General features: G+C 36.8%; 2 protein-coding genes across 2 annotated transcripts; one reads left to right on the top strand and one right to left on the bottom strand.

Annotated features, from left to right (window-relative positions):
* Positions 1-5,490: 5,490 nt before the first annotated feature.
* LOC112276192 (GTP-binding nuclear protein Ran1A) lies at positions 5,491-7,658 on the bottom strand. The gene is made up of 6 exons (XM_024507292.3): positions 7,561-7,658; positions 7,036-7,108; positions 6,829-6,885; positions 6,556-6,673; positions 6,180-6,449; positions 5,491-6,049 (listed from the first exon to the last, which is right to left on the bottom strand). Exons 1-6 carry the CDS (start codon positions 7,561-7,563, stop codon positions 5,899-5,901), a joined length of 672 nt encoding a protein of 223 aa, XP_024363060.1. The 5' UTR covers positions 7,564-7,658; the 3' UTR covers positions 5,491-5,898.
* Positions 7,659-11,279: 3,621 nt separating this feature from the next.
* Positions 11,280-13,622, top strand: LOC112276126 (GTP-binding nuclear protein Ran1A). The gene is made up of 6 exons (XM_024507172.3): positions 11,280-11,433; positions 11,941-12,013; positions 12,173-12,229; positions 12,390-12,507; positions 12,614-12,883; positions 13,014-13,622. Exons 1-6 carry the CDS (start codon positions 11,431-11,433, stop codon positions 13,162-13,164), a joined length of 672 nt encoding a protein of 223 aa, XP_024362940.1. The 5' UTR covers positions 11,280-11,430; the 3' UTR covers positions 13,165-13,622.
* The last annotated feature ends 348 nt before the right edge of the window (positions 13,623-13,970 follow it).

Below are 13,970 nucleotides of genomic sequence, written 5' to 3'. Positions count from 1 at the left end.
AGAAGCTTGCTTCTATAGGGGGTTGCCACTTGGCCTCTGTCGACTTGGCATGCTTATCTGACTCGGATAATTTCAGGGTCAGTACTGGGCGCCGATGGATGGCGTGGATACGGGGACCGATGCTCGATACCCCTCGCACGTGGGACTGTCGTGGAACTTGAATCGGGGGTCCATGACCGCCCCTTCTCTCCACGTAGTCAGACTAATGGGTTCATATTTAATATTTTAATTTATTTGTTTTTATTAATATGGATCCTCGTAGATATTTGAAGGAGAATATTTTCTAATCTAGACGACTCTTGTTCCCACTATGGATTTGTAGATTATTTCATTGGAGGTCCATATCCTATCACATTTTTGTGGTGAATTAAGATTTTTTCTTTTCTTTTTCTTTTTTTTCTTTTAGGAGAATTTTAAATAGACCCAAGCTTTTACTAAATTTACCCACCCATCATGGAAAAAAAATGACCTCGAAATTCATTTCTCTACTATTGGATCTAAAACCAATGAATACCAACCACATTCACCATGATTATTGTATTCTTTATTGTGGATAAGTGAATTTACTAAACACTTAAATATATTTAACATTCTCCTTTTTTTATGGCTTATATAGTTATAAACTAGTATCTTTTACCATATTCCACCAAGATGACTTTTTTTAATGACCATTAATAATAGTGGAAAACTAAATATAAATAGTCTTGAAGCATAAAACATTGTGAACTATAGATTTTTTTACCAGATTGTAAACTTATGGTAGGTACTTATCAAATATTGTGTATTGGAAATAAAAAGAATTCTAGTCTTTGAGTTGGTTGACAAAGACTTAATATGTGAATAAGATGACATTCCAAAACCAACAAAAAATAGTTTTTTATTTGTTATGTGGGAAATTTAATGATAAAAATTAATTTTAATAAAAGTAGAAATAGTCTTAGACCAAATGTTGATAGCAATTCTTACATCTTACATTAATAATATGAGTACTAATTTTAATTTCTATTTTTATTTTTTTTCAAAAACATTATATTTGAAGTTGTAAATTTAATGTTTTATTTATTTGTTTATTTATTTCTTGGAAATGAAACTTGTATGAGGGTATGTTTCTACATGATATTGACTAATTTTAGTTTGTAAATCAAAAATAGTTTTTATCATTCTATACAAAAAATTTCGGATGAAGTTATAAATTTGTAAATGCCTCTTGATATAATCTAAAATGTAATATAAATGTGTCACATATATTTTTTATTTTATTATTTTTATTCAATAATCTATATTTTAAATTTTAAATTTTAATATATATATATATATATATATATATATATATATATATATAACAATATCTATTCTTTATTTTATTTCATACTTTTTAGTGCCATATAAATGTATTGTCATTTTAGAAGCTTGTTTAAAATCACTCCCTTCACAATTTGAAAAGTCATACAAAAAATATGAAAATTCTATTTCTTTTTATTGAAATTGGACTATCTTTTGCTTAAAAAGCATCAATATGCATTAATAACTATTATTCTTGTACAAACTACTATTGTTTGTTAGACACTATGTTTAATTATTTTTTCCTCTATAGAAATTTTATATTTTTATATTTATATGACAATGGTGAATATAAAGCAAGTACTATTACATACATTTAAGATTAAAAAAATTTAAGATTTAAAAAAATAAAATAAAATAAAACTTTGATTTGAAAAAATATTCAAATAAATTAGAATAAATATGTACTTAGTGAGTGTATATGAGACCTATCTAAAAAGATTGAATATAAGCCAAAATGTATTTTTACTACCATTAATAGTATTTTCCTGAATCAATTATCATTTGTTTATAGGTATATAATTTAAATTTATAAAAAACAAAAAACAAAAAATAAAACAAATATATATATATATATATATATATATATTAATTTTTAGATATTTATGTAAGTTGAAAAACCAAGAGAAAGTAAATTTATCATAAGAGCTATTATTTGCAAAATTACTAAATAAAAAACTTGAAATTGCATCAAATTTTACAATACTAAAATTAAAATGAAGATCTTTAAAAAAGACATAGCCTTCTTCAAATAGATAATGAGATTCAACATGTGTAGTACCATGACCTTATAAGCGAGTCTTTATACTTAGAGATATTATTAGAGATAGACACTATCTTTGATGGCATTTGAAGTGTCTTATTTAAAGATGCTTATGGATGCAATAATAATAATTAAATATATAGATGTTCTTATTTTTTAAATATATAAGATTATATGTAGTTTAAAATAATTATCTATTATCTTTATATAGAGTATAAATTAAAAATAAAACATTATTTACTAAATCTTGCTCCTCATCAATCCATAAAGTAACTCCACAATTTCTTGTAGAAAATTTATTTATAAAAGAAGTTAATCTAAAAGATGCCCATACAAGTTAAGAAAAGAAAAATATGTAAGAGATAAACATAAATAAATTGAAGAAAGTAGAAGTAGTTTTAAACATATTAAATAAATAACATCTATTTCAAAATATAACAAAGAAATTTTATTAATGTATATTAGATCTACTTATTTTCATGGATATATTACATGGTTATGAAAACCTCTCCAAAATTTTATTTAACTTTCAGATGCTACTGTAGAAATAATCTACAAGTTGGATACATAAGCAACAAGTTTTAGGATTCCCAAAAAGTTATCACATTACATTCTTAATATGTAGTTTGTATAGACGTAATAATAAGACTATATTTAATCTTTTTAATAAATTTCTTCTATTTTGATCTTAATTCAAGACTCTTTAATTCCTCTATCTGTGCCAATATTTATTCTAACTTGTTTCTATTTTGTAACTATACATCTTTTATTTTATTTTATTTTATTTATAGTTTATTATTACATTATGATATTATCTTTCCTATAGCTTATTATAATTTTTATTTTTATTTTTTAAATATAAAAGTTCAATATCATTTATTTGACACTTGCTGATCTTCTCTAAAATGTCCCAAAAGGAATTGCAAAGTGCAATCTTAAATATGATTGTGATATATACAATGACAATACCTTTTTGAGTGAGACTTTAATAATATAGAATATTGTTTTAGCAATTTCCTATATATATATATAAAAAATACTTGTATGTAATTAAAATAAATTTAATTGATTAAACAAAAAACAAAAGATGTTTATATATTTATATGCATATGCTTGCACATATTCTTATATATTATATATGTTCATATATATTTTTTCTATTATTTTTATTTACCATAAAAGAATTGGATGCTAAAAATTAGTTAATTAATTATTTAATTTAATTATGGTTAGATTGAAAATGTATACATTAAGATAAATTCTATAATATTTTGCTACAAGTTCGACATTTTGTGGCATTGTATACCAACTATCAGATGATATATAAAAATTAAAAAAATAAAATTATATATATATATATATATATATAGTCAAACTAGTACCTACATCTCATTATTATCAATAAATTATCTTTTTGTTTCTTTTTTATTTTATTTTATCATTATTTACATCAAATCGCATATTTTTTTCCACTAAACATTTAAATATCAAATCTGTATAGTTGATGTGTACACTTCAATAAAACAACATCTGGCATTGCACAACTGACAATCACTGTAAACAAAGATTGTAAATCTATCTCAACAAATATAGTTACACCAATTTTAATTTTGTTGTAATTTTTTCCATTCCCATGAATAGAGATGTTAGCAATAAATTAAAAATATATATCTTCTTCATTACCAATCACATCTAGAGTTTCATCATCATCTTATCCAATTGCCTATTAAACTATTATTAATGTATCAATCATAAAGGTTACAAATTATATTTAATTATGTGACATGTTCTTCAAATTTTGTTGATGAAAAAATAAACTGTCTTCTTTCAGTTCATCTCTTACTGCATTTTAAAGCACTCAAAATATCCTCAAAGAAATTAATATAATATTTGTGAAAGTCATGCATTGTTATTTTACATGTATGTTGATTTGTTGCATATGCCAAGGCAATATAATGTAGATGTCAGTTTTATGGCGAAGAAATGCATTATCGACATTTAGGTTTGTATTAGAACTTTAAAATTTTATAAAAAACTTAAAGTCAAAAGCTTCAAGTACTCAACTGGATAATCTACTGGACGATCAGATTAAAAATGTAGAGCAATGTTTTATTATTATGCAAAAGTTACTTACAAATTTGTAAATAACAATCTCTTCTAATAACAGAAAAAATGATATTTTTCGTATTAATTTAATTATTACCACTGAAGTACAAAATGAATAGAAAAAGTTTTTGTAATGAATTAGTACAATATGGAATGAGCACAATTTATTTTTGGCTATATGCAAACAATGATAAATATCACTCTCTAAAATATAAAGTTTTGTAGAACAGAAGATGCATTAAATCAAACATAATGATTGGAACCAAATCATCACTCATAAGAGAAGATTAGTTGAAAAATCTTTATATGAGTTTTGTTGATGTGAAAAGAGTCTATTTGAAAAGAAAAATAATTGAGACAAGTAGCATTTAATAGTTGAACAGTAACAGTAACATCATCTACAGCTACCAACTAAAAGAAATCTCTAAAACAACAATTAGCCCGGACATATTTAGAAAGCATTCACACGAAATGCAACAGTTGTAAAATTTGGCAATAATTGATATCATCTCATCAAGGTACCGATTAACTGCATGTACAACATGAAGTTGAAACCTACTGGAAGAGTGTAACGAAAAAGCTTTTACACAACCTTGATTTGGCCTTGGAGGGGTGTTTCTTAATAAAGGAGATATGATAATGGTAACATTGGACAATTGCTTCACTCATTCAAGGATTTGTTACAAATACATCGGGCGTACACAGTCAGAGTAGAAAGTGTTTCCATGGAACAGAACGTTCAAGTAAGATAAACTTTCATCACTACTATAATTGTCTATAACAACGGCTACAAGTACATTTTCGGGGTTTCCTTCTTTTCGAAACATGTAATAAATGTCTGAAATACATTCGTCAAAACAGTTACAAAGCATACGTAGAAGTAGCTATATTACTTAGCCTATTTTACTTTCCAATCATGTCGAATCGATGGATACAGGCATGTTCGGTTCAACAAGATTGAATGTTCAACTAGTTACCAAATAAATTAATTGTTTTTAAGCCTTAAAGACAAAAACAGTTTTCAAAAATGATGAATGTAAACCCAACCTCCCATCTCTATGTTAGTCAAGTTTTCGAACCATGTCTTCCAGTCAGTTACCAACATCAGTACCAACATTGCACAAAACATATCATTCAGCTGTGTTCACTTCTCTTCGAACCAACTTTCAATCGTGTACATTGTTGAATCGATAAACAGCTCAGTACCCAAGACACTGAACACTCTCAGGACTTTTCCACTCAGCAGTTTTACATATCAGCATGGTAAGATAAACATGGAGTTGTCCAACAATAATTTTTCTTAAAGCTGGCACAGAAGCACAGCCGTATCTTCGAATTCATTTCACCGGAATTATCCAAATCAGCTGCCGTATAAGGGTAACAAGATCGTCTCACTTGATGTTTCCTCCTTCAACAAAACCTTCGCCTCTAATCAAGTTGAGTGCAGTGATGAAAGAAACGAAGGGCAAGAGGAGCTCTCGAAGGGAACTGAGACCCACCTCAATTATATTTAACCTACAATAAAATGCTTTCCTCAATAACGACCGTCCATTATCCTCATCTACCCAGGATTAGAGAATGTCGTGAACTGCCTACAAATACGCCTTCATTACACCCTCATCACGCCCAGCGATCAACCACACATAAAGCACCACCAGCCACAGCCTAGCAGCACAAGCTTCGAGAATCTAGCTGTCAAAGGCGTCATCGTCGTCGTCGGGAAGAGGCAACGCTTGTGCTTGGGCGATCTCTGCCTCTAGCGCCGCCTGTGTCGCAATGTCGATTTGTACCTCCGGAGGAGCTAGCGCTGGCGACTCCACGAAGTGCAGATTCGGGTCACTGCCATCACCACCCACACCACGTCAGAAATCTCCAATTCCCACCCCCGCACATTTATCCCCCTGCATCCATCATCAGTACCTCCACCACCACCGCACTCTACTACTACCATCTCCCACACCCTCCTTACCCGGCAAGCTTCCTCGCCAAATACAAGTACGGCTTCTCAAAGTTGTAGTTCGACTTCGCTGATATCTCGTAGTACTGCAGGTTCTTCTTCCTGTGGAAAGTCACCTGCTTCGCCTTCACCTGCCTGTTCTTCACGTCCACCTTGTTCCCGCACAGCACGATCGGAATGTTCTCGCACACCCTGCACAGGTCGCGATGCCAAGTTGGGACGTTCTTGTACGTCAGCCTTGCAGTCACGTCAAACATGATGATGGCGCATTGTCCGTGGATGCTGCGCAACACAATGAGGATTAGCCTGCGGACTCGGTTCACCCAACACAACAATCTCGGTGCCCCCAAAACTCAACAATAATGCATTATACCCACGAGAAACTCACTAGTATCCATCACGAAGTCCTCCGAATTTCTCCTGCCCGGCGGTATCCCAGCAGTAGAATCGGATGCGCCCACAATTGGTGAAGAAGTCGAGCGGGTGCACCTCTACGCCGATGGTTGCTGCACATACCAATGTCAAGTAAAGCTGATTCAGATATGGAGCAAATGGCGTCAGGTATGCATATCAAGCTGCTTACGGACACAATAGGTCTCCAGTGAATGAGACTATGAAGGATCAGGTGAGATGGCAGTTTGTCAGTTAGTGCTGTACTCACGTTCGTATTTTTTTTCAAATTCACCGGTCAAATGGCGCTTAACAAATGTAGTCTTTCCTGAATCAACAAAAACCACGCGAACTCTTAGCATCTTTACCTAAGCTTTTCCATACAGAGATATTTTTCGAAGACCATCACTCAGGAGTTCTTAACTCAGAGACAAAACAAATAGATGACTCCACTCAAGCTACAAAAGGTAGACACTACCTGTGCCTCCATCTCCAACGATGACAAGTTTGAAGTGCGGGCAATTGTCGGGAGTCTGCTGCCCGGGCAATGCCTGAAAAAACAGAACACCAATCGATTGAGATAAATCAACAGATCAATACTTCACACGAGAGCTTAATACCTTCAAAGCGTATCAAAGTCGCAACCACCGTGTAGATGACTGCGACACAACAGCGCAACCACTAGAGCCACTACTAACCAATCTCCAGCACGGAGCAGTTAATATCTATCAACAAACGACCACGCTTGCATAAACTGCTAAAACAACGTCTCTGAGATTAGACAATCGTATCGTAGAACACCTCCACTGATGTTAAATCCCAAACCATCAAGCTCCAAATTGTTTCATAATCGCAGTGCGCGTGAAGTAGGCAGCGAGTGCTACGAAAAATAAAAGCACGTAACAAAATCAAAACAAAACAGACATACAAAGCTCGAACTCGAAAAGAAAAAAAAAAAAAAAAAAAAAAAAAAAAAAAAAAGCGAAGAAGCAGAGCTACGTACCATGATTCGAAGCTGAACAAGAGCGAACAAAAGAAATCGAACGCGCTGGCTTCTAAAACAACGCGGGAGGGAAGAGTGCCAAAACCAGCTTCGTCACAACACCGCAAACAGGGAAGCTCATCATGGTTGTGATGGATTTCAACTCTTTCTCATGTCAAGCGGGGAAGCGGGGTTTCCCAGGGGTAGAGACAGCCAGCCTGAGGCGGGATCTGGACCCTTGGATGAGCGCCGTCATCGCCGTTGGATGAGGAGCACACGCGGCCGACGAGGCCTTCATGGCGATCGGTCGCCTCCTCTTTCTCCATCTGTTCCCCGAAACCCTATTGTCGGCAGGCCGGGCTGGAAGGGGCTCCAGCCCGACCCGGTGCCCGTTGACTGGCCTTGGGCTGCGGCCCTGGGTGGTGCGTTATTTGTAAGCTATCTGGGCCAGCCTGCACTCTGTTGTGTAAATCGAGTGTCCTGTGAAACCCAATGGTATGGTAACTAGTTAATTCTGATGAGAATTGGGCTGCGTCGTCGCCAGATGAATGCCACGACGGCGTGACCTTTTTTAGTGTAATTGTCGTCCTCTGGCATATGGGAGAAAGACCCTTGTAAATACGGATTTTGACGCCACGTACACACGAGTTGCGGATTAACTCCGCGCTCATTTTCCATGCAGAACAGTCCTGGACACTGTCAGCTTGTTTAAGCCCCGAGATGTAGAGGTTGTCTGGAGAATACAAGGCCATGCATCTGATGCATTAAAATTTTGTAATTTTTTAAATTATCACCGGATTAATTTGTTTTAAAAAACAAAAATTCAAATTCAAGAAAAAAATCTATGGTTGCTCTGTACAGGCTTTATTTTTTTGTCTTCTGTTGTAAATGTGATTCAAAGTCGTCTTTCTTCACAAATCTAATTCAAAATTATCTTTTGACATGTTGCGAATAATTTGTATCAAACACAGTTTTTTGTTGACAAATGCTATTTTTTAAATAGTGCTTTTAATATACATACAGTAAAACAATCTAAACCTTGATACAATCATAGAACTAAGAAACATGAAACTCCATGATCTATTGTTCTAAACATGAGTATTTTGATTTCAGATGACTGCACATGAAACGACAATCACAACATAAATAAAAATATTTAACATCCACACAAACCATAAGAACTTTAAGCTTTTTTAAAGGTACAAATTGTAAAATAAGGTTCCAGACTTTAATCCAAGCATCCAAGCAACTATATGTATAAACATCCCATGCAAATGATGTCACATACCAATTCAAATGTTCTCACTGGCAAAACCAAATAACCTTTAATTCAGCATACATTAATATTACAGTATCAAAAATACATATTGAATTTTATGTGTGTGTCTCTTAACATGACATTCTTCACAATCAGTTTATTCAGTTCCCATTATGAAGTCTCATACATATACACACACACTGAAGTGAACTGAACTAAAATCAACAAATATTTGGTTTTCACAAACAAACAAACATTAAAAAAAAAGTTATATAGACAAATATTTGAACAAACAGGAGAAAGAAAAAAGGTTCAGCCACCTTTTACCCCTTTCAATTTTTACTACGTACGCACGGAGCAGCTTCAAGCAGTAACTCTTTGGGTGCGTCTCGAAGACACCCAGTTAAGCTGCCACGTAAAAAAGCAGCTGATGGATGTGCAACACTTGGCTGGTTCTCGTGACTCCCGTCCATGTGTACCAAAGTTCCGTTGGGAGGGAACATCGCTGTTCGAAAGATGAGCGAACGATCCTTGACACCTTTTCCTCTGGAGTTTCTAATTGATTGACGTGGACAGCAAAAGATGTACAGCGTGGCGTCGCCACGTGGCGAACCAAAGTATCCTTTTACGCTGGTTGCGAAGGTCAATGTCCGGCCTACGTAGAAGCAGCTCTTGCCCTATTTTGCCCCAAGCTGTCCTGCAATACAAACGGGTGGAATTACACCATGTAATTGAGCTATGAAATACTACTATTAATTACTGCTGCTGTTGTTGTTGTTGATGTTGTTGTTTTCAACAATAAGGTATAAATCCTCTGTTTAACCATTAGAAGTAGGTAAAAAGGTATAGATTGGACTATGTAAATGAGATCATGTGTTTCAAAAGTGAAACAGCTTTAAGATTGTTGAACAACCTACTCTAGGCATTAATGTTACGTGTGAATCAATTGTTTTGTATTTACAAGTCATTATTCTAAAAATCCCAATCATGTTTTAATTATCAAGAATCGAACTTTTATTCCTTTTCTTTCTTTCTTTCTTTCTTTCTTCTCCTTCTTCTTCTTCTTCTCATTGGTCGATGGATTTGTTTGTTTGTTGTTTGCTATTTTGTTTTAAGTGATCTTGACACAGAAATGTTACATATGGAAATTCCATGGAAACAATACAAAGAATCAAGAATGTCGAGCCCTTTGATGGTTTGGTAGGACATATGATGACAGAAAACAATGTAATTTAATCCACACATTTTTATTGTTTTACAAGCCATGCTGGCATGTGAAACAAGGGGCTGAAATTAACTGTCTCTGTGTGCTTGTTTATTGGTTAACTTATTTATTATAGAATGTAATATAATGTAATATACTAATGTGAAAATAGCTGCTTTGATTAAAAAATCAGACTTGTCAATGTTAACACCTTTTCAAACAAGGAGACCTCTGTGTTTAGAAGTCATAGGACACTCAATGAACTGTATCACATAAGTGTCTTGAACATGTATTAAAATAAAAATCATGATTGACACTGTTTTTAAAATAATTCAGCTGCCCTAGGATATGGAACTCACTGGCAAACATTATAAATAACTAGATTTTGTGTACACACACACATACATAAATAACACAATACACATACAAAGTTAAGGAATTTTTGGATCATGTTTCATTGCGATTGAAAATATTTACCTTTATAAAAATACCCTTATTCACCAGTTGTATGAACATGCAATCAAAAGTTGGAATCAATATAACTAGTCAATGAAATGAAATTAAAACATTTGGGTTCGTAGTGTGTATTCCAAACTTTATATTTGCAACCCACTAAAGAGTTACGATTATTCATCATTCAGTTCAAAACAATAGCGAAGGGAAAAAAAACAATGTGTATGCTCTCTCATGAACCCTCAACACACAAACAAGCAAACAGTAAAGAAGTGAAATGACGGCTCAAGTCATATCGTGATCAGAATTCCACAACAAGCCTTGCAAATGCGCCATGAACTAGTCGGAGATCGGGCAGAACAGCTGCCCGAGGAATAAATTAATTAGGCTCTAACCTGCTCATCAGGCCCCTTTGCTGCGTGTCCAGAACGCGGACTCCGCACCCGTAACTCGGACACCTCCCTTCCGTCCCCTTTGGTTCCCATGGAGTTCCCGCTCCATCCCCTTCCGGTTCCCCTCCCGCTTCCCAAACAACTAACTAACGAACTCCCCGAGGGCGGCAAGCGAACGGGCTGGGCCCGGGTAGCTTACAAACAACGCACCCCCTCCCCCACCTCGGCCTTGCCCCCTGGCAGAGAGAACGATGGCCAAGAATAGGGTTCAGGCCCTCCTCGTCTACAAAAACTCGAACGGCCTTCTTATACCCGCCCATGTCGTTATCAACTCGCCTCATCGACGGTCCTGGCCGTGGCTCATCGAACGGTTTGAAGCGCTCGCTGCGTCTGTGTGAGGCGCCCCTTCTTTTCTCAAGGGACTTCAAATCCTCGCAGCGTTCCACCTTGTTGTGCCTCCGTCTCCTTGTCGTCGTCGCGTGGATTGGCGTTGCAGCCAGCATCGTTGCTGCCCCGCCTTTTTCCCCCCGGATTGTTGTTACCGCCGTTCCGCTCTGAGTATTATCGACGTCCCGGTCTAATTCATGGTACTAATGCTTGATATATATATATATATATATATATTCCTTCTTTCGTCCGCTGTTGATGAAGATTTTGTGGCAGTGCACAGAAGGTTTGATCGAGTTTGTACCTATTTGTTTTTTACATTGTGGAGGATCCTTGAGAGAGAATTCTTGATTGAACGTTACTTGTTTTGTTATTACCAGAGCGTGATTTTACACCGCCTGCGTGTAGATTTTGTGGAATATCTATGGTGGTGTCAGGGTTCCATTTGTTTTGTTTTGTTTTTTTTCGTTTGATCTGTCAGTGTTGTGAGCATGGTCAGTGATTCTGGATATTTTCATTCGGCCTGGGAGGGCTGATAGCGACATATTGATTGCCTTCGTATTTATATTCTTCAATATTTTCGATCCCTCCCCTGTTGTGATGTCACGTTTTCGCGTTTGTATGTCGATCGGCCCTGTTTTTTCTCGCTAGGAGATGGTGTGGAATGCAGAAATTATCAGCGTTTAATCGGTGCTCTGGTCGTGCAGGCTCTGCCAGGTCAGAAAACTCCCGACAACTGCCCAAGCTTCAAGCTCGTCATTGTTGGAGATGGAGGGACAGGTACAATTTTGGCACAATAATGTAGATTTTGTGAATCGTTGCCGCTTGTACTTTCCATGCACGTTGAACCGGAGGGGCTTTGTAGGGTTCAAGTGATATTTGAGTAAGGTCGTGCTCGATCTCTGGGCATTTACGGAATGGAGTGGAGTGATGATGCAGGAAAGACCACGTTCGTAAAACGTCACTTGACCGGTGAATTCGAAAAGAAGTATGAACGTAAGTGAACTCATTCCACAAGTGGCTTTCGTTTGTGAAATCATGGCGTTTTTTTTGTTTTTTTGTATGTTTTCGTTAAGGCGCTCGTAGTTGTCTACTATCAGATCTGAGCTTCTAGCAGCCACGCATATTGATGTAACTTTTGCGTTGGTATGTGCAGCAACCATCGGCGTAGAGGTGCACCCGCTCGACTTCTTCACCAATTGTGGGCGCATCCGATTCTACTGCTGGGATACCGCCGGGCAGGAGAAATTCGGAGGACTTCGTGATGGATACTAGTGAGTTTCTCGTGGGTATAATGCATTATTGTTGAGTTTTGGGGGCACCGAGATTGTTGTGTTGGGTGAACCGAGTCCGCAGGCTAATCCTCATTGTGTTGCGCAGCATCCACGGACAATGCGCCATCATCATGTTTGACGTGACTGCAAGGCTGACGTACAAGAACGTCCCAACTTGGCATCGCGACCTGTGCAGGGTGTGCGAGAACATTCCGATCGTGCTGTGCGGGAACAAGGTGGACGTGAAGAACAGGCAGGTGAAGGCGAAGCAGGTGACTTTCCACAGGAAGAAGAACCTGCAGTACTACGAGATATCAGCGAAGTCGAACTACAACTTTGAGAAGCCGTACTTGTATTTGGCGAGGAAGCTTGCCGGGTAAGGAGGGTTTGGGAGATGGTAGTAGTAGAGTGCGGTGGTGGTGGAGGTACTGATGATGGATGCAGGGGGATAAATGTGCGGGGGTGGAAATTGGAGATTTCTGACGTGGTGTGGGTGGTGATGGCAGTGACCCGAATCTGCACTTCGTGGAGTCGCCAGCGCTAGCTCCTCCGGAGGTACAAATCGACATTGCGACACAGGCGGCGCTAGAGGCAGAGATCGCCCAAGCACAAGCGTTGCCTCTTCCCGACGACGACGATGACGCCTTTGACAGCTAGGTCTTCGGAGGTGGCTATTCAGCTTTGAGTTGGCGTAGGTAACAAAACTGGAAATACTGTTCTATTCTGCGTACCGTGGTCTGGAGAGTTTCAATTGTAGTTGATGGCTAGGCTGACTGGTTCGGCCGGTTAGGAAAATGAAGTCGGTTTAGATGATTCAGAACAATCTCTATTTCAGAGCATTTGTGACCGGCGCCGGCATTGATGAGATTAGTACACAAAGCACGAGAGAAAAGGGGTGTACATGCCCTAGTTCCGATCTGGCACTCTACGTGCCCTAGAGTGTTTTTTTATTTTTCTTATCCAGTAGGATTCATTTGTTAAATTAGTATTACTGTCTTACATTGTCTGCCGTTCTGCCGCGGATGAGAAATAGTTGAAGGAATTGTTGCCTTGATTATTCACGTTTATGTTCCTGAAATTCGAGCGTGAATTTAGCTGGTTCACATTCCAACTTATTTACCTTGGCGAAATAGTTCCTTTGTGTCTAGAAGCTTATATGATAGAGATGGTTTGAGTGCGAACATGAATGTCCGCAGCTTTCCTCCACCCTGCTCCCCTCGTAATTTCTTTGAAGTTTATCATGCCATTACCTGACACACTAATGGACCAACAGAAGTAATGAAAAAATTGTAGACTCTGTCTGCCGGACTTGTGCATTGATTTCTATTTAACCAGCTGGAATGGACAATGTCTCTAACAAGTCCTCCCAATAATACCTGTGCATCGAATATGTATTATATGTACCCTCCTGTCGTGTGCAGACACTCTGGACATGGGCTCAACCATTTGAGGCCTACTTGCAT

The sequence above is a fragment of the Physcomitrium patens genome, chromosome 23 (assembly GCF_059467195.1).
Source record: "Physcomitrium patens ecotype Gransden chromosome 23, ASM5946719v1, whole genome shotgun sequence".
NCBI lineage: Eukaryota > Viridiplantae > Streptophyta > Bryopsida > Funariales > Funariaceae > Physcomitrium > Physcomitrium patens.
The sequence above is the reverse complement of the archived record's forward strand: the minus strand, read 5'-3'. Positions and strand labels throughout refer to the sequence as shown.

Excerpts from the sequence above, each read along its gene's own strand:
- LOC112276192 (XM_024507292.3), bottom strand. Across the intron at positions 6,450-6,555 it reads GGACTTCGTGATGGATACTA|CATCCACGGACAATGCGCCA; the intron begins GTGAGTTTCTCG and ends TGTGTTGCGCAG. Across the intron at positions 6,050-6,179 it reads TTGGCGAGGAAGCTTGCCGG|TGACCCGAATCTGCACTTCG; the intron begins GTAAGGAGGGTG and ends TGGTGATGGCAG.
- LOC112276126 (XM_024507172.3), top strand. Across the intron at positions 12,014-12,172 it reads TGTTGGAGATGGAGGGACAG|GAAAGACCACGTTCGTAAAA; the intron begins GTACAATTTTGG and ends GTGATGATGCAG. Across the intron at positions 12,884-13,013 it reads TTGGCGAGGAAGCTTGCCGG|TGACCCGAATCTGCACTTCG; the intron begins GTAAGGAGGGTT and ends TGGTGATGGCAG.